The sequence below is a fragment of the Apium graveolens genome, chromosome 11, assembly GCF_009905375.1.
Source record: "Apium graveolens cultivar Ventura chromosome 11, ASM990537v1, whole genome shotgun sequence".
NCBI classification, from domain to species: domain Eukaryota; kingdom Viridiplantae; phylum Streptophyta; class Magnoliopsida; order Apiales; family Apiaceae; genus Apium; species Apium graveolens.
This window is the reverse complement of record NC_133657.1, coordinates 7,195,287-7,219,895: the sequence shown is the minus strand read 5'-3', so window position 1 is coordinate 7,219,895 and position 24,609 is coordinate 7,195,287. Positions and strand designations below refer to the sequence as shown.

The 24,609-nt window shown below is 39.2% G+C and overlaps 1 protein-coding gene and 1 non-coding gene across 2 annotated transcripts; one reads left to right on the top strand and one right to left on the bottom strand.

Moving 5' to 3' along the window:
- Positions 1–2,455: 2,455 nt before the first annotated feature.
- LOC141698791 (small nucleolar RNA R71) lies at positions 2,456–2,562 on the bottom strand. The gene has a single exon (XR_012565293.1). It is a non-coding gene; the product is annotated as a small nucleolar RNA R71 (small nucleolar RNA).
- Positions 2,563–17,967: 15,405 nt separating this feature from the next.
- On the top strand, positions 17,968–18,288 carry LOC141695296 (uncharacterized). Its single transcript, XM_074499554.1, has one exon. The coding sequence runs from the start codon at positions 17,968–17,970 to the stop codon at positions 18,286–18,288; it is 321 nt and encodes a 106-aa protein (XP_074355655.1).
- Positions 18,289–24,609: the final 6,321 nt, after the last annotated feature.

The window sequence follows — 24,609 nt, the reverse complement described above, 5'->3', positions numbered from 1 at the left end:
TGTTATAAGTTATTTTGAGTCTAGCTTTTATTTTATCTATAATCTTGCGATTATTTTGATGAGTAGTGAGTCATGATTATTGATCTAGTTGTGATGGTATATCTGTAAGTATTTGCACACACGCACATCTCTGGTTTGTAGGTTGATTTATATGGTTTGATTGATCTTTATGCGAATAATTGCATTTGTTGAGATATTGCTTGTTGATTGGTTTAGTTATTCTATGGGGATCGTTGCATTCATATAGTTGCATTCATGCATTTTTTGTTTCTTATTCTTTGAGTCTGTTTATGCTTGAGGACAAGCATCGATTCAAGTTTGGGGGTATGTTGAGTGGCATTTATGACACTTTATAACGCTCCATAAAGTTCTGAATTGGTGTATTTGTACTCAAGTTGTTGGTGTTTTAATGTGTTTTCTAGTATTTTTGCATTTCAGGCATTAATACGGAATTCAGTTGAATTAGCATTGATTTGATGCTAATATGGTGTTAGGATAGTGTCCAAGGAATAAAGGCTCGTGAAGACCACTTCATTGCAGCAAGAAAAGAAGGCAATTTCAGTTTTTCCAGAAGACCGGCGCGCCCGCGCTGTTAGCGCGCCCGCGCTGTCAGCGCGCCCGCGCTGGTGAAGCAGGCGGTCGCGCTAGGTTGGAATTCCAGATTTCTGTTTCAATTAGAAGACTATTTTTCCGGGCTTTTGGATTATTTGGGTTGCTATTTAAATTCAACAAAAAGACATTTTTCATAACGGAGCTTAAGGAGAAGATGACAAGAAGACCACCTATAGCACAATTCAATGAAGGCGAAGAAGAACTAGTTTATTCTTGTGAATCTTTGTTCTACATTATAATCTTGAATGCTCGTTTCTTGTTTTGTTGAACCTAATACTCTGGATTACATACTTTGTTTATTATTTGTTTTATAAAGACTACGTTTATTATACCATGATTTCATCGGAACCCACGTTGATGATGGGTCCGATTATGGGCTAATTGTTATTGTGGGGTTCTATCGGATTTATTTATGGATTTCTTTAGTTAATTTATTTCAATGCCTTTGTGTGTGGTGATTGTATGATAACCTAGTATTGGTTGTGCTTATTCATCTTGTGAGCGTCGTGAACTTATAAGATAGCGTGTTAATCTTTAATGAAGCGAAAGTGAATTTAAGAGTTTAGAACTTGACATGCTAGCATAGGTTCATGTATATGATATGCATGATGCGTAGGTAATTTTAACCATCTTACTTGCCCTATGTAATCACGATAGATAACTTGTGCATTAAACCGTTATGTTGTCAAATTTTATAGACATATAGGGTCTCAATATAATTGGTGTCTATTCAGCTTCTATCTCTTTTGTAGATGTCTGGTAGTATGGTATTCGTACAATGAAAGTTGGCGTTTATCAGTTTCGTGTTATCTGATTAGTGTCATCACCATTACATGCTAAGGTTAAGAATGAACAGGCTATTGAATGAAGTATTTACTGAATTTAGAATCCCATATTTGTGTTATATATTATTCAATTCTCTTTAATCTTTTAGTTAATGTTCTCTAGTATAATTCTCAATAGTTAATCGTAGTATAATCAAAACCCAAATTGTTATTCGTCTAGCATTGAATAATAGCCATATCATTGTTGCATAAGTGCATAAGTCACATAATTAACCTAAACAAGTCTCTGTGGGAACGAACTAGAAATAATTACCAGATTGTTTAGAGGCCGATAAAGCAGAAGAAGATAGTGATGCTTACCAAGATCCTCTCTCTATATTACTTGCGATTGCGTATACTTACGCGGATTATTAGCTTGTGTTTAGTGACTAACAAGTTTTTGGCGCCGCTGCCGGGGACTTGGTGTTAACTTTTAGTTTATGTGTTTGTCATCAGTGATCGTTAAAGTTCATTGACTCGGACATTGTTACTTACCTACTCTTTTCCTTGTCATGTTTCAGGTACTCTAGCGAGCGTGTATGCATACGCGATCGTGGGCTCGTAAGAGAACTCTGGATCAAGCCGAGGAGGAAGCTGTAGTGATTCGAAGGGAAGTTTTTGAGGACGAAGAGAAAGAAGAAGCAGAAATTCCTAGAGCTTTGATGGACTATTCTCAGCCTAAGATCAATGATATTCAGTCGAGCATCATCAGACCAGCCATCTCGGCTAACACTTTTAAGATCAGGTCGAGCACGATTCAGATGATACATAACTCAGTTCAATTTGGGGGTTCTCCTACAGAAGACCCCAACATGCACATCAGGGATTTCATCGAGATCTGCGAAACTTTCAAGTTCAATGAGGTGACTGAAGATGCTATCAAGCTGTGACTCTTCCCATTCTCTCTGAGGGATAAAGCAAAGTGTTGGTTACATTCTCTACCACCAGGGTCTATCACCAAATGGGAGGATCTTGCTCAAAAGTTTCTCACTAAATTCTTTCCTATGGCGAAGACTGCTGCAATCAGGAATGCTCTTACTCAGTTTGCACGGCAAACTGGAGAATCTCCGTGTGAGTCTTATGATCGATATAAGGAGATGCTAAGGAAGTGCCCACACCATGACATGCCTGATTGGATGATTGTAAACTATTTCTACAATGGTTTGGGCGCACAGTCTAAACCTATGCTCGATGTAGCATCTAGTGGAGCCTCATGGGCCCAAAGCTATAATGAAGCTTATGAGTTGATTGAGCTCATGGCAGCTAATGAATACTAGAATCCCACACAAAGAATGTTGCAAGGCAAGGTAGCCGAAATTCTGGAAGTAGATATAGCTACTGCTATAGCTGCTCAACTTCAAGCTTTGACGATGAAAGTGGACTCTTTGGCTAATTATGGAGTTAATCAAATCACTAGTGTTTGTGAACTTTGTGCAGGGGAAAATGTAACTGAGCAGTGTGCTATTTCTAGCGAATCAGCACAATTTGTGAGCAACTTTCATAGATCACAGCAGCAAGCTCCGACCACTTATCATCCCAATAACCGCAATTATCCTAACTTCAGCTGTAGCAATAATCAGAATGCGGTGTAACAACCTTATCAGCCATACACAGCAAAGCAGTATAACCCTCCTGGTTTTCAACAACCGCAATATGCCCCTAGGCAATAACTTCAACTTCAGCAGTTACCGCAAGCTAATGAAAAATATGAATTGGAGGAGTTGAGGTTCATGTGCAAGAGCCAAGCTGTTTCTATCAAGACCTTGGAGAATCAGATTGGGCAGATTGCTAATGTATTACTAAATCGTCAACCTGGTACGCTTTCAAGCGATACTGAAGTTCCAGATAATAAGGAAGCTGAGGAGCATGTTAAGGCAATTACATTGAGGTTTGGTAAGGTTGCAAATCCTGAAAAAGCTAAGACTCCAGAATTTGAAGTTGAGGCTGAAGAAGAAGAAGTGGAGAAGGAAGCAGAAGTGGAACCAAGGAAGACTACTGTTGAGCACACCCCTCCTGAGGGTAATACAGGGGAGAAACAGATATATCCTCCACCTCCTTTTCCTAAGAGGCTGCAGAAGAAAAAGCTGGATAAGTAGTTTGAGAAGTTTCCGGAGGTGTTCAAGAAACTTCACATCAACATACCTTTTGCTGAAGCTCTTGAACAAATGCCTAGTTATGCGAAGTTTATGAAAGGTATTCTCTCTCGGAAGGTGAAGCTTGATGACTTAGTGATCGTTGCTCTCACGGAGGAATGCAATGCTGTGCTGCAACAGAAGTTGCCTCCGAAGCTTAAAGATCCTGGAAGCTTTACTATTCCATGGACCATTGGAAAAGTGTCATTTGACAAATGCTTATGTGACTTGGGAGCTAGCATCAATCTGATGCTTTTGTCAATCTTCAAGAAGTTGGACTTGCCGGATCCAAAGCCTACTTATATGACTTTGCAGTTAGCCGATCGTTCTATTACTTATCCACGAGGCATTGTTGAGGATGTTTTGGTCAAAGTGGATAAACTCATCTTTCCTGCTGATTTTGTAATTCTTGATTTCGAGGAGGACAAGAAGATTCTCATAATCTTAGGAAGACCTTTCTTGGTGACTGGCCGAACCTTGACTGATGTGCAGAAAGGTGACCTCACCATGCGAGTGTTGGATCAGGATGTAACTTTTAATGTGTTCAATGTGATGAAGTTACCTACGGAAAATGAGGAGTGCTTAAGGGCGGAGTTGGTTGATTTTGTGATTACTTCAGAACTTGATCAATTGCTAAGGTCTGATGCCTTAGAAAAGGCCTTGTTGGGGAATTCCGATAGTGAAGATGATGAAGGGGATGAGTAGTTACAATTTCTGAATGTTTCTCTCTGGAAGAGGAAGATGGATATGCCTTTTGAATCTCTTGGAATGGAGGAGCTCAACAAATCTCCTAAGTGCCTCAAGCCATCTATTGAGGAATCCCCTACTCTTGAGCTTAAGCCTTTAGATGAACATTTGAGGTATGCATTTTTAGGTGATGCATCTACTTTGCCCATTATTATTGCATCTGACCTTTCAGGTAGCGATGACGAAAAACTCTTAAGAATTCTGAGAGAATTCAAATCGGCAATTGGATGGACGATATCAGATATCAAGGGAATCAGCCCTTCTTATTGCATGCATAAAATTCTGCTAGAGGAAGGAAGCAAGCCTACTGTTGAGCAACAGAGAAGGCTAAGTCCGATCATGGAAGAGGTTTTGAAGAAGGAAATCCTCAAGTGGCTAGATGCAGGGATCATCTATCCTATTTCTAATAGTTCATGGGTAAGCCCAGTTCAGTGTGTGCCAAAGAAAGGTGGTATCACGATGGTAGCAAATGATAAGAATGAGCTTATTCCTACACGAACAGTCACGGGGTGGAGAGTTTGTATGGATTATAGGAAGCTGAACAATGCCACGAGGAAGGATCACTTCCCTCTTCCTTTCATTGATCATACGCTTGATAGATTAGCTGGGCATGAGTACTACTGTCTTCTGGATGGCTATTCGGGCTATAATCAAATTTGCATTGCTCTAGAAGATCAGGAGAAGACTACTTTCACTTGTTCATTTGGTACTTTCGCCTTTAAAAGGGTTTCTTTTGGTTTATGTGGAGCACCGACCATATTTCAGAAATGCATGATGGCTATCTTCTGTGACATGATTGGTCAGAATGTGGAGGTATTCATGGACGATTTCTATATGTTTGGCAATTCATTTTGATGAGTGCTTGCAGAATCTAGGCGACGTTCTCAAGAAGTGTGTTGAGACCAATCTGGTTCTCAATTTGGATATATGTCACTTTGTGGTGCGACAGGGCATTATTCTTGGGCACAAGGTCTCTAGTAAGGGTCTTGAGGTGGACAAAGCCAAAGTGGAGGTCATCGAAAATCTTTCCCCACCAATTTCTGTTAAGGGAGTTCGCAGTTTTCTTGGTCATGCGGGCTTCTACAGGCGGTTCATCAAGGACTTCTAAAAAATTTCTAAACCTTTGTGCAATCTTCTGGAGAAAGATGTTCTGTTCAAGTTTGATGACGAGTTCCTAGCTGCTTTTGAGTTCTTGAAAAATAGTTTAATCATGGAACCTGTCATAACTGCACCTGATTGGTCTGAACCGTTTGAAATGATGTGCGATGCAAGTGGCTATGCAGTTGGAGCAGTTATTGGGCAGAGAAAGAACAATATATTTCATGTGGTATACTATGATAGTAAGACCCTAAATGGTGCTCAACTGAATTATACTACTACAGAGAAAGAACTTTTGGCTATTGTCTACGGTTTTAAGAAATTTTGATCTTATCTGCTTGGGACGAAGGTGACAGTTTTCACTGATCACGCTGCAATTCGATATCTCATTTCGAAGAAGGACTCGAAGCCTAGATTGATTAGATAGGTTCTTTTGCTTCAGGAATTTGAGTTGGAGATCAAGGATAGAAAAGGTACTGAGAATCAATTCGTTGATCATCTCTCTCGTTTAGAGGATCCAAGTGCAACTTAACTGGATAAGATATTAATAAATGAGTCTTTTCCCGATGAGCAGTTGTTCGGAGAGCAAGAGGAAGAACCATGGTTTTCAAACATTGTGAACTACCTTGTGAGTAATATCATGCCTCCTGACTTGTCGTGCACTCAAAGGAAGAAGTTTATGCATGAAGTGAAGTGGTATATGTGGGATGAGCCATTTCTTTTTCGACAAGGAGCTGACAAAATCATCAGGATATGTATTCCTTACAGCAAAACGGGGGGGGGGGATCTTGCGAGATTGCCACTCAACGGCTTATGGAGGACATTATTGTGGAGAAAAGACAGCAGCTCGTATTCTTCAAGCAGGTTTCTTTTAGCCGACTTTGTTTAAAGATGCTCATCAGTTCGTTTTGAAATGTGATCGATGTCAACGTGTGGGTAATATGTCCAAGAGGGATGAAATGCCTCTTAATGTGCTTCTCGAGGTTGAAGTCTTCGATGTTTGGGGAATTGACTTCATGGGGCCATTTGTCTTATCTTGTAACAATCAGTATATCTTGTTGGCAGTCGATTATGTCTCGAAATGGGTTGAAGTCAAGACGTTGCCAACATACGATGTGAAGGTAGTGCTTAATTTTCTTCATAAGCATATATTCACAAGATTTGGAACTCCAGGAGTCATAATCAGTGATGAAGGGTCGCATTTTTGTAATCACAAGTTTACTGCCATGGTGCAAAGGTATAATATGAATCATCGCATTGCTACGGCTTATCATCCTCAGACAAATGGTCAAGCTGCGGTATCTAACAGAGAGATCAAGTGCATTTTAGAGAAAGTTGTGTGTCTATTAAGGAAAGATTGGTCTTTGAAGGTTGATGAAACTGTTTGAGCGTATAGAACAGCATACAAGACTTCATTAGGAATATCACCGTTTCAGTTGGTTTATGGTAAGGGGTGTCATTTGCCGGTGGAGCTCGAGCATAAAGTGTATTGGGCTTTGAAGAAGTTGAATCTTGATTTGGATGCTGCTGGAAAGAAGAGGATGCTTCAATTGAATGAACTCGATGAATTTCGACTTCAAGCATATGAAAACAACAAAATGTATAAGGAGAAAGTCAAGAGGTGGCACGATAGGGGTCTAGTGCTCAAATCATTTTGCCGGGGCAACAAGTTCTTTTGTTTAACTCTCGTCTCCGTCTTTTTCCTGGGAAGTTGAAGTCAAGGTGGTCAGGGCCGTTTGTTGTCAAAACCGTGTTTCCACATGGAGCGGTGGAAATTTTTGAGATTGATCTGGGCCAAGTATTCAAGGTAAATGGTCAGAGGTTGAAGCATTACTATGGTAACACGGCAAACTGTGAGGTGGTTAGTGCCGTTTTATTGTCCGTTTGATCTCGCATTTCTATGTCAAGCTAACGACGGAAAGCAAGCGCTTCTTTTGAGACAACCCAAGTTTATTGTACATTAGTAGATAGAGAAAGAAGAAAGAAAGAAGAAAAGCAAAAAAAAACTCAAAAATAAATAAATTTCGGGGCCAACTACAGTAGCACGGCGCGCCCGCGCTGAGGAAGCGGGGCGGCCGCGCCACTTTCCCAGAAATAGAGCGCGGCCGCGCTGAAGGAGCGCGCGGCCGCGCTGTCCCCTGAATCCGGAAAAAAAAATGAAAGCTGAGAAAAGAGAAAATCGGGGACTTATTCCAAAAATCAATTTCTACCCGAATTTTACTATTCCACATCCAAAATTTCCCTATCCAAATCAAACCCATTATTCCCACTATTCCCATAATCAAATCCCACTTCTATTCCATATCTAATTCTCTTCCAATCTCCTATATATACACACACTTATACACAAACTTCTTCATCACTTCTCAAATTCTCAAACACAATTCTCTCTCAAACACTTATCTTTTATTCTCTCTTATTCAATTCCAATGGCACCCAAAAGACAGCGAACTCAAGTAAGTAGCAGCACCACTGATTCTTCGAGTGCAGGCGGTGTGAGGCCAAGGTTTTCAACTCCCGGGGCTGAAGCGGAGTATACGAGGATTCTCTCGAAGCCTATAGCCAAGGAGTGTGGTTTTCTGCCATCAGGGAAAGATGGTAAGTTGTTGGAGATGATCTTGGAGATGGGATGGGTTGCTTTTTGTGAGGCACCCGTTGTTGTGCCCATAAGTGTGGTTCATGAGTTTTATGCTAATGTGAAGGCGGAGAAGAATGGTTTCACTGTGGTTCGGGGGATGACGGTGGAGTATAGTGCTGAGGCAATAATGAGGGTGATTGATTAGCCCGCGAGGAAGCCCGGTCAAGATATTTGGAACGGAAAGACTCCAGAGGAGTTTGATTTGGATTTGATAGTTGCTACTCTGTGTGTGCCTGAGACTCACTGGGAGTTCAAGAGGGGCACAACTGATTATTCCACGTTCCCTGCTTCGTGCATGAACAGGTTTGCACGTGCATGGAATTCTTTTATTTTTTCCAACATCATGCCATCTTCTCACGTGCATGATATTACTGTGGAGCGTGCACGTTTGTTATGGGGTATTCTGCAGGGTGACTATGTGGACCTTGGTATGGTTATTCATCAAGGGATTCTGAGATTTTTGCGAGGGAGTACTACGGGTTCTATACCCTATGCGTCCATTGTGAGGAAGTTGTATGTGGCAGTTGGTGTTTATTGGCCAGCACATGAGTAGCTCCAGCTTCTGAGTGCCCCGATTGACAGCACCACTTTGTTGACGATGCAAGAGTGGGATGGAGGTAAGCCTGATTTAAAAAAGCCTGGGTACTCTTTTGACCATCTTCCAGGTAGAAGTCCAGCTGCTGGGGCAGTTCAGACGAGCAGAACAGCTTGGAGATCTTAGTTGGCTGAAGAGGCCGGTCCATCGCAGCAGGAGCAGGAGGAAGCACGAGCAGATATTAGAGTTGGTATGAACATGACGCAGTATAGGCGTCTAGCGAGGAGGATGGATGCGATGCATGACATCTATAGTTGATTTGCACGTGATCTCACCCAGACATTAGGGACTGCTTTCAGGGCTAATTTTGGTGAGGACTCAGTGTATCCACCTCTAGACATGCCTTACATGCCACCCATTGGGGGTAAGGATCCTGATTCCGAGTAGGTATGCCTGATTCCTTACTATTACCTTAACTGATGATAGTGAAAATTTTAAGTTTGGGGTAGTAGTTGAAGGAATATGTTTTGTGTGAGTCGCATATAGTTTGCATATTCATGATAGTTAGCGCATATAGTTGCATATTTGCCATGTAGTAGTTTTTTTTGTTTTTTTAGTTTTTTATGATAGTTTGTTAATATAGTTTCATGCATTTGCATAATAACATGATCCCTTAGATGATTTTTACGATTGATTTGTGATATTGATGCTAGTGTAGTGATGTCGTATTTAGTGATGTTAAGTCTTATCGAATTAATTTGCATGCTAGAGACAATTGTATTACACTAAGTCTTATAGGTTGCTTGAAGGCTAGATCATGGTCATGGTTTATTTTTTTGTCGAGGTTTAATCGTTTGTTTATATTTAGAATTTAGGATATTCTCTTAATAATAAATTAACATGGATATTTAAAAATTGGAGGAAATTGGATTTCATTGCTAGTTGTTGTGGCTAGGTGTCAAATGGCTAGTATCCAGCTCATTTTATATGAGTAGTCTAGGGTTGAGCGAGATGGAGCGAAACACACTCGTTCAGAAATTTGTGAAAAAAAGAGAAAAAAAGAGAAAAAAAGGAGAAAAAGATAAAATATATAAGTGTTATGTATAATTGATCACGAGTGGGCTTTTTAGTACTCGAGTTATTAAGTTCTTAGGGGACTTTGTGCCTAGTGACTTAAGGCTTTTATAGTCTGGGATCCGCTAACCTAACGCTCGCTACATGGGTACTATTGTATAAGTCTTTTGTGGGCCTCACTCATTGCACGGTCAAATAAGCATATTAGTGTTGTTTATGTGTTATGAATAAAAGCGTGAATCCATATAAAACTCCAATATAAGAATTGAAGTGTTATAAGTTATTTTGAGTCTAGCTTTTATTTTATCTATTACCTTGCGATTGTTTTGATGAGTAGTGAGTCATAATTATTGATCTAGTTGCGATGGTATATCTGTAAGTATTTGCACACACGCACATCTCTGGTTTGTAGGTTAATTTGTGGGGTTTGATTGATCTTTATGCGAATAATTGCATTTGTTGAGATATTGCTTGTTGATTGGTTTAGTTATTCTGTGGGGATCGTTGCATTCATATAGTTGCATTCATGCATTTTTTGTTTCTTGTTCTTTGAGTCTGTTTATGCTTGAGGACAAGCATCGATTCAAGTTTGGGGGTATGTTGAGTGGCATTTATGACACTTTATAACGCTCCATAAAGCTCTGAATTGGTGTATTTGCACTCAAGTTGTTGGTATTTTAATGTGTTTTCTAGTATTTTTGCATTTCAGGCATTAATCCGGAATTCAGTTGAATTAACATTGATTTGATGCTAATATGGTGTTAGGATGGTGTCCAAGGAATAAAGGCTCGTGAAGACCACTTCATTGCAGCAAGAAAAGAAGGCAATTTCAGTTTTTCCAGAAGACCGGCGCTCCCGCGCTGTCAGCGCGCCCGCGCTGGTGAAGCGCGCGGCCGCGCCAAGTCGGAATTCCAGATTTCTGTTTCAATTAGAAGACTGTTTTTTCGGGCTTTTGGATTATTTGGGTTGCTATTTAAAGACAACAAAAAGACATTTTTCATAACGGAGCTTAAGAAGAAGATGACAAGAAGACCACCTATAGCACAATTCAACGATGGCGAAGAAGAACTAGTTTATTCTTGTGAATCTTTGTTCTACGTTGTAATCTTGGATGCTCGTTTCTTGTTTTGTTGAACCTAATACTCTGGATTACATACTTTGTTTAGTATTTGTTTTATAAAGACTACGTTTATTATACCATGCTTTCATCGGAACCCACGTTGATGATGAGTCCGATTATGGGCTAATTGTTATCGTGGGGTTCTAGCGGATTTATTTATGGATTTCTTTAGTTAATTTGTTTCAATGCCTTAGTGTGTGGTGATTGTATGATAACCTAGTATTGGTTGTGCTTATTCATCTTGTGAGCGTCGCGAACTTATAAGATAGCGTGTTAATCTTTCATAAAGCGAAAGTGAATTTAAGAGTTTAGAACTTGACATGCTAGCATAGGTTCATGTATTTGATATGCATGATGCGTAGGCAATTTTAACCATCTTACTTGCCCTATGTAATCATGATAGATTACTTGTGCATTAAACCGTTATGTTGTCAAATTCTATAGACATATAGGGTCTCAATATAATTGGTGTATATTCAGCTTCTATCTCTTTTGTGGATGTCTGACAGTATGGTATTCGTACAACGAAAGTTGGCGTGTATTAGTTTCGTGTTATCTGATTAGTGTCGTCACCATTACATGCTAAGGTTAAGAACGAAAAGGCTATCGAATGAAGTATTTAATGAATTTAGAATCCCATGTTTGTGTTATATATTATTCAATTCTATTTAATCTCTTAGTTAATGTTCTCCAGTATAATTCTCAATAGTTAATCATAGTATAATCAAAACCCAAATTATTATTCGTCTTAGCATTAAATAATAGCCATATCATTGTTGCAGAAGTGCATAAATCACATAGTTAACCTAAACCGGTCTCTGTGGGAACGAACTAGAAATAATTCAATATTACTTGCGATCGTGTATATTTGCGTGAATTATTAGTGTGTGTTTAGCGACTAATAATATGGCAAACCGTGAGGTGGTTAGTGCCATTTTATTATCAACTTGATCTCGGAATTCTACGTTAAGCTAGCGACGTAAACCAAGCGCTTCTTGGGAGGCAACCCATGTTTGTTGTACATTAGTAGGAAAGAAAAGAAGATAGAACGAAGAAAAACGAGAAGAAAATAGAAAAAAAATTCAAAAAAAAATCAGAAAACAGGGCATCTTTTCCAGGAGCATGGCGCGCCCGCGCTGGGAAGCGGGGCCACCGTGCTGAAACAACAGAAACACGGCACGCATGCGTTCCCAGGCGGGGCGACCGCGGTGAGGCCCTGGACTCGAAAAAAATAGGAAAAACACAAAAAGAGTTCAACAGAAGTTACCCTCCTTCCTTATATCCAAATTTATAGCCCTCAAAACATCTTATTATCCCCACTAAACCCATAATCATATCCCACTTCTAATTCTAATTCTTTGTATATACATACAATTATATACATCCATCTCCACCTTACTTTTATTCTCTCAAATCCTAAATATCTCTACACACCTCTCTTATCTCAATTTATCAATTCCAATGGCACCAAAGAGAGCCCGCACTCAAGTAAGCAGCAGCACTAACCCCGCCACTACCGATTCTTTGAGTGTTGGGGGTATGATGCCACGATTTGCTACTCCGGAGGCTGAAGCGGAGTACACAAGGCTTTTGTCTAAGCAAATAGCGAAAGAGAGGGGTTTTATACCTTCAGTTAAGGATGGTAAGCTTCTTGAGATGATTTTAGAGATGGGATTGGTTTCGTTTTGTGAGGCACCTGCGGCTGTGCCTATGAGTATCGTTTGCGAGTTCTATACGAATGCAAAAGCTGATAAGAATAGGTATTTGGTGGTGCGTGGGTTGACAGTGGACTACACTCCGGAGGCTATTCGCAGGGTTATCAACTAACCCGAGAGACAACCAACTCAGGAGGAATGGGTGAATAAAACAGGGGAGGACTTTGATTTGGATCTGATTGTGGCTACGTTGTGTATCCCAAAGACACAATGGAAGTTGAAGAGGGGATCGAACGAGTATCTTAATTTCCCCGCTTCAGGCATGAACAGGTTTGCTCGTGCTTGGAATACTTTTATTTGTGCGAATATCATGCCTTCTTCTCATGTGTATGAAGTGACTGTGGATCGTGCGAAGTTGTTATGAGGGATTTTACAGGGAGATTATGTGGATCTCAGTTCTGTTATTTATCAGGGTATTTTGTGGTTTTTACGTGGAGGCATTACGGGTTTTATCCCTTATGCCTCGATTGTGACCAAGCTTTTTGTTGCGGTGGGTGTTCATTGCCCGCACACGAGCAGCTTCAGTTACCGAGCGCTCCCATCGATAGTTATACGATCTTGAGCATGCAGGAGTGGTATGGTGGAAAGACTGACGAGAAAGGACTTGAGTACACCTATGATCATTTATCGGGTGGTCAGACAGCCGATCAAGCGTATGCTGGTGATTCGAGTCAGGCATGCAGAGCAGCGTGGAGACATCCGATGGGTGAGGCTAGTTCTTCGCAGCAGCAGGAGACAGAAGATAGTGCTGGTTTGGGCTCGACGCAGTATATGCGTTTGACGAGGCAGATGGATGCGATGTATGACATCCATAGCAGGTTTGCACAAGATCTTACTCAGGCTTTGGGTACAGCTTTTCGAGCCACGGGGGTTGACATTCAGTGGCCAGTTTTTGGAGAGAATTCTGTGTACCCACCTCCTGACACTCCACCCGCGGAGGGTGATGATGATTCTTCTTCCAAGTAGGTATGCCTTGATTCCTTTCTATTACCTTCACTGAGGACAATAAAATTTTAAGTTTGGGGGTGGTAGTTAAGGAATATTTGTGTGTAAGTCCATATAGTTTGCATATTCATGATAGTTTAGTTCATATAGTTTGCATATTTGTCATGTAGTTATTTATTTTTGTTTTTGTTTACGTATTTGTTAACATGTTAGTATGTTGCATATAGTTGCATTGGCATTATATCATGATCCCTTATGTTGCTTCTTCGATTAATTTGGGATGTTAATTTGAGTGTAGTGATGTCCTATAGAGGAATGTTAAGTCCTAACGAATTGATTTGCAGGCTTGAAAGAAGAAAATTTTCACTAAGTCTTATAGGTTGCTTGAGTGCTAGATCATGATCTTGACTTGTTTGTTTTTCAAGGTTTAATCACTTGTTTATGTCTAGCATTTATGATATTCTCTTAGTGACGAAATAACATGGATTTTTAAAATTGGAGAAAAACTTGGATTTCAATGCTAGTTATGGCTAGGCGACAAATGGCTAGTAGACGACTCATATTTATATGAGTAGTCTTGGGTTGAATGAGATGGAGCGAAACGAACTCGTTCAGAAATTGTGAAAAAAATGGAAAAAAAAGAAAAAAGAAGAAGAAGAAATAAAGAAAGAAAAAGAAAAAAATATGTGTTATGCATAATTGATCACGAGTGGGCTCTTTAATACTCGAGTTATTATGTTCTAGGGGATTTTGTGCCTAGTGACCTAAGGCTTTTATAGTCTGGGATCCGCTAACCTAACGCTCGCTACATGGGTATTATTGCATAAGTCTTTTGTGGAACTCGCTCATTGCACAATCAAATAAGCATGTTTGTGTTTTTTTTGTGTTATCAGTAAAAGCATGAATCCTTGTATAACTCTGAAAAATTTGAGGTGTTGTCAGTCATTTTGTGTTTATCGTTTATTCTGTTTATAACCTTGTGATTGTCTTGATGAGAGGTGAGTTATGATTATAGATCTAGTTTCGAGAGTATATCTGTTCAGCAATTGTACACACGCACGTTTCTGGCTTGTGAGTTGATTTGTGGGATTTGATTGAACTTTGTGCGAATAATTGCATTCTTTGAGATGTTGCTTATTGATTGGTTTAGTTATTCTGAGGGGATCATTGCATTCATGTTAGTTGTATTCATGCATTCATGTATTTTTATTTTTTTTATTTTTGAGTCTGTGATGCTTGAGAACAAGCATCGATTCAAGTTTGGGGGTGTGATAAGTTGCATTTATATCCACTTAGAATACTTCGTAAGGGCTCGAATTGGTATTTTGTACTCAAGTTGTTTCTGTTTTTGATGTGTTTTTGTAGTGTTTTACATTTCAGGGAATATTTTGAAGAAATAATAGATTTTATATTATTTGTATGCTAGAAGAGTGTTATGATGGATCCTCGGCCGATTGCGCACAAGAAACCAACACGAGAAGGTCAAGAAAACATAAAATTTCAGTTTTTCCAGAAAGCCAGGATGACCGCACTACACTTGGGAGCGACCGCGCTCGTTTAGCAGAAAGTCAGGGCGGCCGCGCGGGATCTTAGGGCGGCCGCGCTAGGTCGATTTTTCAGAATCCTGAGTCTAATAGAGGATTGAATTTTTGGACTTCTGCTATAATTGGGCTGGTATTTAAAGATTCTAAAAAGACATTTTTCAGATACGAGAGCAAGGAGGTAGCAGCAAGAAGACCTCATAGCACAATACAATGAAGGAGAAGAAGATCTAGTTTATACTTGTGATTTTTTGCTTAAGTTGTAATCTTGGATGCTAGTTTTCTTTGTTGTTTGAACCTAATACTCTTGTTAACGTACTTTGATATATTTATTCAGTTATTCAGACCTAGTTTATCTTTGTTTATTTACCATGCTTTCATCGGAACCCATGGTGACGATGAGTTCGGTTATGAACTAATCATTGTCATGGGGTTCTAACGGATTTACTTATGGATTTCTATAGAGTTTTGATAGCTAAGTGTGTGGTGATTGTATGATATCCTAGTATTGGTTGTGCTTATTCGTCTTATGAGCGTCGCGAACTTATAAGATAGTGTGTTAATCTCTATTGAAGCGACAATGAATATAGAGGTTTAGAACTTGCCATGCTAGCATAGGTTCATGTATTCATTATGCATGATTCATAGGTAATTTTAACCATCTTCCTTGCCCTATGTAATCACGATTGATAACTTACACATTAAACCTTTATGTTGTCAAATTCTATAGACATATAGGGTCTCAACATAATTGGTGTCTATTCAGCTTCTATCTCTTTTGTGGATGTTTAGTAGTAGGGTATTCGTACAACGAAAGTTGGCGTTTACTAGTTTCGTGTTATCTGATTAGTTGTCATCACCATTGCATGCTAAGGTTAAGAACGATGACTTTGAATGAAGTAGTAATGAACTTAGAATCCCATGTTAGTCTCATATAGTTAATTCAATTAATTTTAATCTCTTAGTTATTTGCATGCTAGTTTAATCTTAGTTATAAACATCTCAAATTTGTTATTATCTTAGCATTGAGCGATAGCCATACCATCGTTGCATAAGTGCATAATCTTAAGTTAACCAAAAAGTGTCTATGTGGGAATGAACCAGAAAGTATTATATATTACTTGTGAACGCATATACTTGCATGTAAATTGAGCGCGTGTTTTCGCCCTAACAATTTAGTGGTTACAATTAGATCAAGATGCATAAATATGACATCCCAACATAATTATTCATCACCGAATTTTATGTTTTTTGTTATCTTGTTATGACATTTGTTCTCAAGAATGCAGGAGCCATGTACCAGAGAGTGGTAAATATGATTTTTAAGGATCTTATTAGGAAGACCATGAAGGTCTATGTAGATGACATGTTAGTCAAGAGCCTTCTAAAAGCATCTCATATAGCCCATTTAAAGGAAGCTTTGGAGGTCTTGAGATATCACAAGATGATGTTGAATCCTGCCAAGTGTGCTTTCGGTGTAGGGTTTGGAAAATTTCTAGGATCGATGGTCTTCAAGAGAAGAATTGAGGCCAATGTTGACAAGATAAATGCCATACTGGATATGGAACCTCCAATTTCCATAAAGGACATTCAAAAACTAATTGGAAGAATTGCTACTTTAGGGATGTTTATTTCCAAATCTGGAGAAAAGTGCCTACCATTTTTTAAGACTTTGAAGAAGGTAAAAGATTTTTCTTGGACTGATGAGAGAGACAGATGGCATTCGAAGAACTGAAAAAATATATGGTTCAAGCCCTGCCTTTGGCAATACCAGTTTTGAATGAAACTTTGTATTTATACTTGGCTGTTTCCGAAAATGTCCTGAGCGCTGTGTTGGTGAAGGAGGAGGCTAAAATCCAAAAACCTATCTACTATGTCAACAAGATTCTACATGGAGCGGAGTTGAATTATTCCACTATAGAAAAGTTTTCCCTAGCTCTGATTATGGCTTTGAGGAAGTTGTGTCCTTACTTTTAAGCACACACAATTGAAGTATTGACAAGTCGGCATTTGAGAAACATCATTCACAGCCCTAAGTCCAGTAGAAGGCTAATCAAATGAGTCATAGAGCTTGAGGAGTTTGATATCATGTATAGACCTAGAACCACGATTAAAGCTCAGACATTAGCTAACTTCGTAGTTGAATGTACCATCGACAACCAATAAGTCAAGGGGCAGGAAGATACACCTCAAGACATGGATAACAAGGATGAAGAGAAAAAAGTTGAGAACAAAAAATTTTTGGTGCTCTATTTTGACGGGGCATCATAAACAAATTTGAGTGGAGTTGGGTTGGTCTTACAAAACCCCAATGGGTTCCTAATTGAGTATGCCATAAAGTTAGATTTTCCTACCACAAACAATAAGGCAGAATATGAAGCCATGATAACAGGACTTGGCCTAGCTGGAACCATGAGAGTTAAAAACTTAAAGGTCTGTGGAGACTCGAGCTTGTGGTGTCCCAGGTCAACGGAGAATTTGAGGCAATGGATGAAACTATGGCTAAATATGTGAGACTTATGAGAGCTGTGATGACTCAATTCGATGAATACCATGTTGAGTATATCCCGAGAGAAGGAAACTCTAAGGCTAGTGTGTTATCTAAATTTACCTCCTTAGAAATAGATGAAAGTTCTGTAAGCATGTAATTCCATGGCCCAAAGACGCGAAGTATTGATGTTGAGCTAGTTGCGCCCATTGGACTTGGAGGATCATGGATAGAACCCGTCAAAGCCCATCTTCAGACATGTTAGTTTCTGAATGATGTGATGGAAGCACAAAGGCTAATTGTATGAGCCCTAAAGTACTCTTTAATTGATGGGATTCTATACAAAAGATCCTTTGTGATTCCCTATTTCAAGTGTCTCAGGCCCTATGAGGCACCATTAGCCATTAAAGAGGTACATGAAGGTATTTATGGTCAACACTTGGGGGCAGAGCTTTTGCTCACAAGATCACCCGTTTGGGATTTTATTGCCCAGAGATGATGGCAGATGCCAAAGACTATGTGAAGAAGTTTGATCGCTGTCAAAAATATGCACCGATTGTTAGGCAGCCACCTGAGATGCTGACTTCTATAAAATCTCTAATCACTTTTGCTATGTGGAGAATGGATATTCTTGGACATTTCCTAATGACCACTGCACAAAGAAAGTTTTTAGTTGTGGCAATTGATTACTTCACTAAGTGGATCGAAGCCAAGCCTTTGGAGAAAATCATAACCAATCAAGTTGCCCAATTCCTATGGGAGAATATATTGTGCAAATATGGGATTCCTTGTATCTTAGTGACTGATAATGGAACATAATTCAACAATGAGGAATTCAAGAAGTATTGTGAGGAAAACGATATCGAGTTGCGATTCACCTATGTTGCCCATCCTCAAGCCAACGGGCAGGCTGAGGTGGTATATTGAATTATCCTTGATGAATTAAAGATGAGGATCGAGAAATCCAGAAAAAATTGGGTAGATTAAATACTTTCGATACTTTGGACATATAGAACCACGTGTAGAGTGACTGTGGGAGCAATACCCTTTATGCTAGCCTATGGAGCCAAGGCAGTCATGCATGTGGAGATATCACATTCGTCTCCAAGAATTCAAGCTTATAATGCTGAAGAAAATTAAGAAGGGCAGGGGCTATCCCTGGATTTGATAGATGATGTACCGGATGAGGCGCCCGCCAAGGTTTTCGAATATCAGAAGAAAGCATCCTTCTACTACAACTTGCGGGTTAAGGAAATATCCTACCGCGTAGGGGACTTGGTCCTGAGAAAAGTCGAAGCTTCGAGAGTAGGGATGAAAGGAAAATTGTCAGTCAACTAGGAAGGACCATACCGAGTCAAGGAGGTGAAAGGGCGACGATCTTACAGGTTGGAGACTATGGATGGCGAAGAAATACCCTGCTCTTGGCACAACTCAAACCTCAAGATAGTTTATATCTAACTCCCCTTGGGGAAATACTATCTAATATGATATATAAGTTAAAAATAAGGTTTTTTAACCATGGGCCTATGACCCTTCAGCATCAGAATTTCAATTTATTGGGGTTTTATATTTTGTTTGTTTAAGCATTTTGTAAGGGTTGAACTCCAAAGATTTTTTAAAGTTTTTGATATGCCAAGTTAAGTTTTTTTGTTGTGAATGTGATTAGCAAAAAACTTAAGTACAAATATGAAGGAAATGAGCAAGATTGATAAATAAAACCTCGAAAGGCCTTAGTTCATACATAAATAAAATCCTGAAGGATACAAGTTCAAAGAAAAATATAAGTAGATAAACACGAAAGCGATGCAAGGCCTAGAAAGATCTCAATGAGTGGGAGAACCCTCGACCTCTATGTCATCTTTCTCCTCATCATCCTCGCTCTCACTTCCTGTCTCTTCCTTTCCACTCTCGCTACCTGAAAAGCTGAAATCCTCGACGACGGCTTTAGACGATGAAGGAGGAGGGGGATGAGCCTCCGCCTGGTTGACCTCCTCGGACATAACCACGCAGGTGCGAAATATCTGCACTAAGGTCTCTTTATTAAGACAAATATACTCTGTCGGGTTATTTTCAGAACATGCCTCATTAACAGTCTCAAGGGTTATGTCCCATCCGGTCCAAAAAAAACTTCGGAAAGACCGTGTCATCCCGAGTACGCATAGACTGAGCAAACTCCTCAGTGTCTATGTAGGCATCTACGACCTTGTTTCGCTCAACCTTCAACTTGACTAGCTCTGTGTGAGCCTTAGACAGCTGTTCATCCTTTCTTTTCACTTTCTTCACCAAAGAAGTAAAATTTGCCTTTTGTCTCTTCAAGGCCCTATCGGACTTTTCCGAAGCCTTCTTTCAGGATTCGACATGGTGAACAGCTACTTGGAAGTGTGCATTCCCCTAAAATGATGGTAAGTTATAAGAAAAAAAAGTAGCAGCATAGGTAATCGAGTGGAATTAAAAAAATATGAAGGGAGCTAAGGGCAATACCAAGGCCAAATACTGAGCTCCTATGAGCTTTACCCTCTCTAAATCCTGCCCAACGACTAAGTTTCTGAAGTTAGGAGGAGTGATGGAGTGATAAGACCAGTCCCAGGCATGCTTCATGGATCCAACCACGGAGTCTCCATGACCAAAGTCCTAGTGTGGCTGGAAGGAGCCAGTAGCAGGGGGCTCGACCGCAGAAGCAACGACCTTGGTGCCAGCTAATGAAGCCTCAACAATCGACTCTTTATGCTTGTAAGAAAATTAGGCTCCGGGCTTTGCCACGAGTATTAAGCCCAGCAAGCCTGGCCTTCTTCATCCTTGCCATCTCCTCAACAATCGGCACAGTGGCCTCATTGATCTCCTTAGCAGCTAAAGAAAAAAAAAGAAAGAAAATATAAGTTATGTCAAAATATATATGAATAGAGAGTGAAAGAAAAGTGAAGAAAGAAATACCCTTAACTGAAAATGCGGAAAGCCCAATATGGGCCAAAGAAAATTCCTCCAACAAGGTCCAACTTACAGTTTTGCCTTTGTTCTTAACAAGCTCATTATATATCGTACTCTCTTCAGCTCTTAGAGTGATGGTCTTGGGGCTACCATCACTGAATTTACCAAAAGAAGATCTAAAAAGAGTACCCCAATCACCACCTTTCTATTTTTTGCCAACAAAGGAATCTCTTCGGTGCTGTTTGTTATCCTGGATAGAGGCACTGTTGAATATTTGAGGGCATTTGGGCCTCTGCCTAATGTATACCCATCCAGGGGAGGTCAAGGCACTATTGTTGTATTGAAATATTTTTCCAAAAACAGCTACTGAAAGGGGAAACCCTGCCTAAGATATAGTACCATAAAACAAAGAACGTGTCTCCAAGCATTAGGGGAAAGTTGGAAGTTATTGATTTGTAAATCAGCTAAGTGCCTAGGGATAAACTCATGAAAAGGGAATCTAAGCCCAGCTGTTAGAGCATCTCTATAAACAAAAAGAGTGTCTCTTTTCCCGTGCCAAGTGCGATTACCACCATCAACATGGACTATTTAAAAAGGGGGACGAACATTGTACGTGGAGTTAAGACCGTTAATTTCAGAAATATTGTACAACATGTTGCAATAATTAAAGGAGTCTAACTTAGCATCTGAGGGGTATTCATCCCCCCTCGAATTGATCATATCTATCAAAGACATATAAGAAGAATGAATGTGAATTTCGTTACCTCTTTTAGAAGCTGAAGCAATTTTGGCAGCCCTCCCAACGCTCTTGTCTACCATAAAAAAGATGGATGAATGCATGAAATCTGGAAAATGAGAGGATGAAGATGCAAGCTATCTTTAACCAAAAACCCAAAAAACGATAATAACCATTTTTTCATATTACTGTGTTTGATCGAATTGATTGTTATTACTATATTCACCCCCTCTACAGTATACTTTAAGTCTTAACATAATTTGAAAAGATTATCTACTCATCGATCTAGGAAACGTGGATTAAATTATGAAGATGATGACATATCACATGCCTCGAGTTTAATTTATAATATACGGTTAAAGGGATTGACTTATATTATACAATATTCACGAAAGATTTAATCGAATTACCGATTTAATTATTATTACTTGGGAAAAAATAATTTATTAGTAGATTCTGCTCATTGTTTATGATTTTAATATAGATTTAAAATTCATTTCTAACGTAACAATAACCTAAGGGTCACATGAGAACACTTGGATGATTATTTAATTGAAATTGGAATATAAATTAGATGAAAGTAATTTAAATTATCTATTATTACATAAGTGAAACTTAAGTACATGAATAAATATGAATTTATTATTAGTATTAAATATGAAATTCAGTTCTTGGTTGATTAAGTAAGACTTAATTAGATAATGAATTGGAATTTCGGATCTATGAGAACTCCTAATTGGATTAGGGTTAGAATTCATTTTTTGCTATCTATATAAACTCTTTTTAGGATGATTTAATGGACAATGTTTTGTTGGGAGTTATCCCACATTATCTGTGGAAGCGGCAGATTGCTAGTATATAAGGAGATAGATAACTTCATTAGTATGAGGCCTTTTGAGATATGCCCAAACACAAACTCGTGCGGGCTCGACCCAAAGCGGATAATATCATACTAATGTGGAGTTAGGTTTTCTTAGCAAGTCCAACAATTGGTATCAGAGCCCATAATTCAGTTATGATCTTAGGGGAGTAACGGGCTGCGGTAGTTTGATGTGGGGATTCCCATCGGTGGCGATTGGAGATTTGTTAGAGTTCCTTGTGTCGAAAGCCTTCTTAATGGTGTTCAAGTAGCGGGTTTGGCGAGGTGAATCGTGGCGGTGCAAGATGTAGACAGATAATCACGAGTGGAAGACCATAAAATTTGTGGTTCTTCATTTGAGGGGATGATTGTTGGGTAGTATCAACCCAAATACCACATCGCCCAATTAACTCCATTAGTATGAGGTCTTTTGGGAATGACCTAATATAAATCCGTGCAGGCGCGCCCCGGAGCGGATAATATTATACTAATATGAAGTTAAAGTATGCTTAGCAAGAACAACAAGTGGTATCAGAGCTTCAGGTTATAACAGTCAATAAAATCTCAAATAAGCTCCCAAAATGGATCTAGGAAGCGGCAGGCAGACTACTCCAGAATGGGCTTAAGGGTAGGAAGGTGGGTCTTCTAGTATGGGCCTAGGAGAGCCAAAAAGGCAGAAGGATTCCAGTATTGGTTGACGGGGAGCTAGATCACACAATCAAAAGACAGACTCGGCAGGTGTCGAGCCCGATGTGTGAAGGGAGAGATTATTGAGAGTTGTCCCACTTCATTTGTGGGAGGGGAAAATTGCTAGTTTATATGAAGCCAGCTAATTCCATTAGTATCAGGCCTTTTGGAGTGATCCAAAAATAAATTCGTGCGGGCTCTATCCTAGAGCAGACACTATTATATTAATGTGAAGTTAGGCTCGCTCTATTGAGTTTCAACCCAATAGGTTGGTTGGGTTTGGTTAAGACATAATTAAATTGGGTAATAATTGTACGAGTATACAATTATTATTAATTGGATTGGATAATTATTGTATTTAGAAAATTATTATCATAATTGGATTGAATAATAATTATATGTAGACAATTATTATATATGGTATGTTTTGGTCACAAAGTTGGAAGATTGGAAATCAAGAAATGAAAGCTTGTATAACAAGTATCGGAATACTTGTAGAACAAGTATGGTAAGTCTTGGTGTCTGTAATAACCCCAATTTTTGGAAATTTTTGAAACCCTTATGAATAGTGTTTTTGCTGAATGAGAAAACTTTTCATGCCACACTATGTAGGGGTTCTGATATGGATATTCTGAGATTTTATTAGTACTTTATATGGGATATAAGTGTATGTAAAGATCGTCAGAATCCAAATCCGAACACTTTGATTTTTCCCGGAAATCTAATAGATACGGAAAGAATTGAGTATAAGGTAACAGGATAAAAAAGATTTAAATTAAAGGATTATAGGAGAGGATCATAAAAGGAATATAATATATTGAGAAAGGTTAAGGGAACCTAAGTAATAAGATCCCGGGTATGATCCTTCAAACGATAAACGAAAACGAAAGTTAAGCGAACCGTATAACAGATCAGCGGTCATTAGGCAAACAATTAGGAAGTTAATCAAAGGGATTAGAGAGGATGATGTCACCCAACCAATGAGAAGAGGACAAGGAGGGGAGGATGACATCATGAGGATGACTCAAGCATGACATGGGAAGGAAGGAGATGTGGTGGCTTTTTAACCACACAAAATCAAGGGCAACTAGGTAATTTACTAAAACAAACACAAAAATCAAACCAACCAAGCCAAGCAAATCATTTTTCATCAAAATCAAAAAGAAACCAAGGCATTGTTCTTCATGCTCTCGGCCAAAACAGAACCAGAACACTAAAACTGCTGTATCTCCTTCATTTCTCACTCAAATATTGTGTTCTATAGCTCATTGGAAAGGTATTGAGATGGCCTACAACTCTTGTTCACAAGTCTCGTCCAAATAATCATGGTAAGACCCTCATTTTTACAGTTCTTTAAATCGGACTTTTAGAAACTTCAAAGCCTAACTTTGTGTTCTTGATTTCTTTGGAAAGATCAAGCTTGTAGGAGGCTCCCTAAGGCTTCCTAGCAACTTAACACCTCCCAAGGAAGGTATAAACTTCAAACCCTAGCCTTTACTTTATTTGTTAGTAAGTTTAATGGTTGGTGTTGTGAAATGAGAAGCATGGATTGTGATTATTAGTAGTTTGGTTTGATTTGGAAGTGTTTTTGGTAATTGAAGCTTGATTATAGTTCATAGGTCTTGATTGTGGTTGTTTGAGTTGAAAACCTTGGAGATTATGGACTGATGTGGTATGGTTTAGGTGAAGTTTTGTTGTATTGATGGTTATGAGTTGGTTGGTGGTTAATTGGAGTAGTTTAAACATTGGTAATCGCGTAAACATAGCCGTCGTAACGTCCGATTTTCTTTGGACTGTTTTTGTGCATAACATTAGGACCCGAGAACCCCCTGCTAGATTATGACCACTGCCATGTTTAGATAGCTCATGTTACGAGCTTCGTTTTGATATGTAGTTCGTTCGATTCCGATGCACGGTTTAGGAGAAACGACCG

Coding starts and splice junctions, on each gene's coding strand:
- LOC141695296 (XM_074499554.1), top strand. CDS start 17,968: ATGGCAGATGCCAAAGACTATGTGAAGAAGTTTGATCGCTGTCAAAAA.